Source organism: Cynoglossus semilaevis, chromosome 18, assembly GCF_000523025.1.
Source record: "Cynoglossus semilaevis isolate Cse_v1.0 chromosome 18, Cse_v1.0, whole genome shotgun sequence".
Taxonomy (NCBI): Eukaryota; Metazoa; Chordata; class Actinopteri; order Pleuronectiformes; family Cynoglossidae; genus Cynoglossus; species Cynoglossus semilaevis.
The window spans coordinates 523,619-524,799 of NC_024324.1; the positions used below are offsets into that span (position 1 = coordinate 523,619).

General features: G+C 55.0%; 1 protein-coding gene across 4 annotated transcripts in view; it reads left to right on the plus strand.

Annotated features, from left to right (window-relative positions):
* The window catches only part of col14a1b (collagen, type XIV, alpha 1b), a 29,579-nt gene that overhangs the window by 15,256 nt on the left and 13,142 nt on the right, over positions 1–1,181 (plus strand). For all 4 annotated transcript variants that reach the window (XM_025064909.1, XM_017041168.2, XM_025064911.1 and 1 more), the window contains 3 exons: positions 524–663; positions 796–928; positions 1,143–1,181. In XM_025064909.1, the coding sequence (XP_024920677.1) occupies positions 524–663; positions 796–928; positions 1,143–1,181 (312 nt within the window). The remainder of the gene's footprint in view (positions 1–523; positions 664–795; positions 929–1,142) is intronic.

Consider the following 1,181-nt stretch of genomic DNA (forward strand, 5'->3'; position numbering starts at 1 on the left):
CACTCACGGCTGTGGGTTGTTGGTGTTGGGCCTGCCTTTGGTCCCGGGTTCCCGTCCCCCCCCACAGTGCCTCTGACCCCCGCCACCAACCTTCGTTTCTCTAACGTGGACCACAGCTCCGCCCAGCTCTCCTGGGACTCCGCCTCCAGGAAGGTCAAAGGTTACCGCATCATGTTCGTGAAAACCGACGGGGTCCAGACCAACGAGGTGAGGCCGTCGGTCAGCTGTGACCGTGACAGACGTACACCTGTCTCACCCTTGACTCTCACACCTCGCTGTGATTGGACAGGTGGACGTGGGCCGGGTCACGACCTGGCTGCTGAAGAACCTGACCTCCCTGACCGAGTACACGGTCGGGGTCTTCGCCCTGTACGACGAAGGACAAGCTGAGGCGGTGACCGACAGTTTCACCACCAGTAAGACCTGGTTTACACACACACACACACACACACACACACACACACTTCATTCACCTGTGTGTGTGTGTGTGTGTGTGTGTGTGTGTGTGTGTGTGTGTGTGCAGAGACGGTGCCCGACCCTCTGGACCTGCAGAGCAGTGACGTCACCACCAACAGCTTCAGAGTGACGTGGAAACACCCGGCGTCTGATGTGGTTCTCTACCGCCTCACCTGGGCCACAACTGACGGAGGAGACGCCGACGAGGTGTGTGTGTGTGTGTGTGTGCAAACTGACCACAGGAGGCAGCAGTGAGCAGTTAGCGTAGGACTGTAGAACCTGGACCAAATCAAGTCCCATCTGAGACCAAAGTTCTTGGTACTGTTTCTTGCTCCTCAGGTTCTGGTGAATGGAAACATCAACTCTTATCTGATCAAAGGACTTAGCTCCGCCTCCGAGTACGAAGTTCTCCTGTCGGCCGTGTATGCTAACGAAATAGAGAGTGACGAGGTCGTGCTAGTCGAGACCACAGGTAAGCTAGCTGTTAGAACGCACTGGTCGGTTCAACCTACTAACTAGCTGTCTGTGGAGGCTGCAGAACCACCTCTTCTTCTTTGCATCATTCAACTGGCCTGTATCTTTCGGTTGCTTTACTGCCCCCTACTGGTTATATTGTGTTTCCTGAAAGCCACTGATTTTCACTCCAGACGAGTGTGACGTTCTGTTGTCCACCTTTCTGTTTTTAGTTGAACGTACGACCACCGTCAGCACCACCACCACCACCA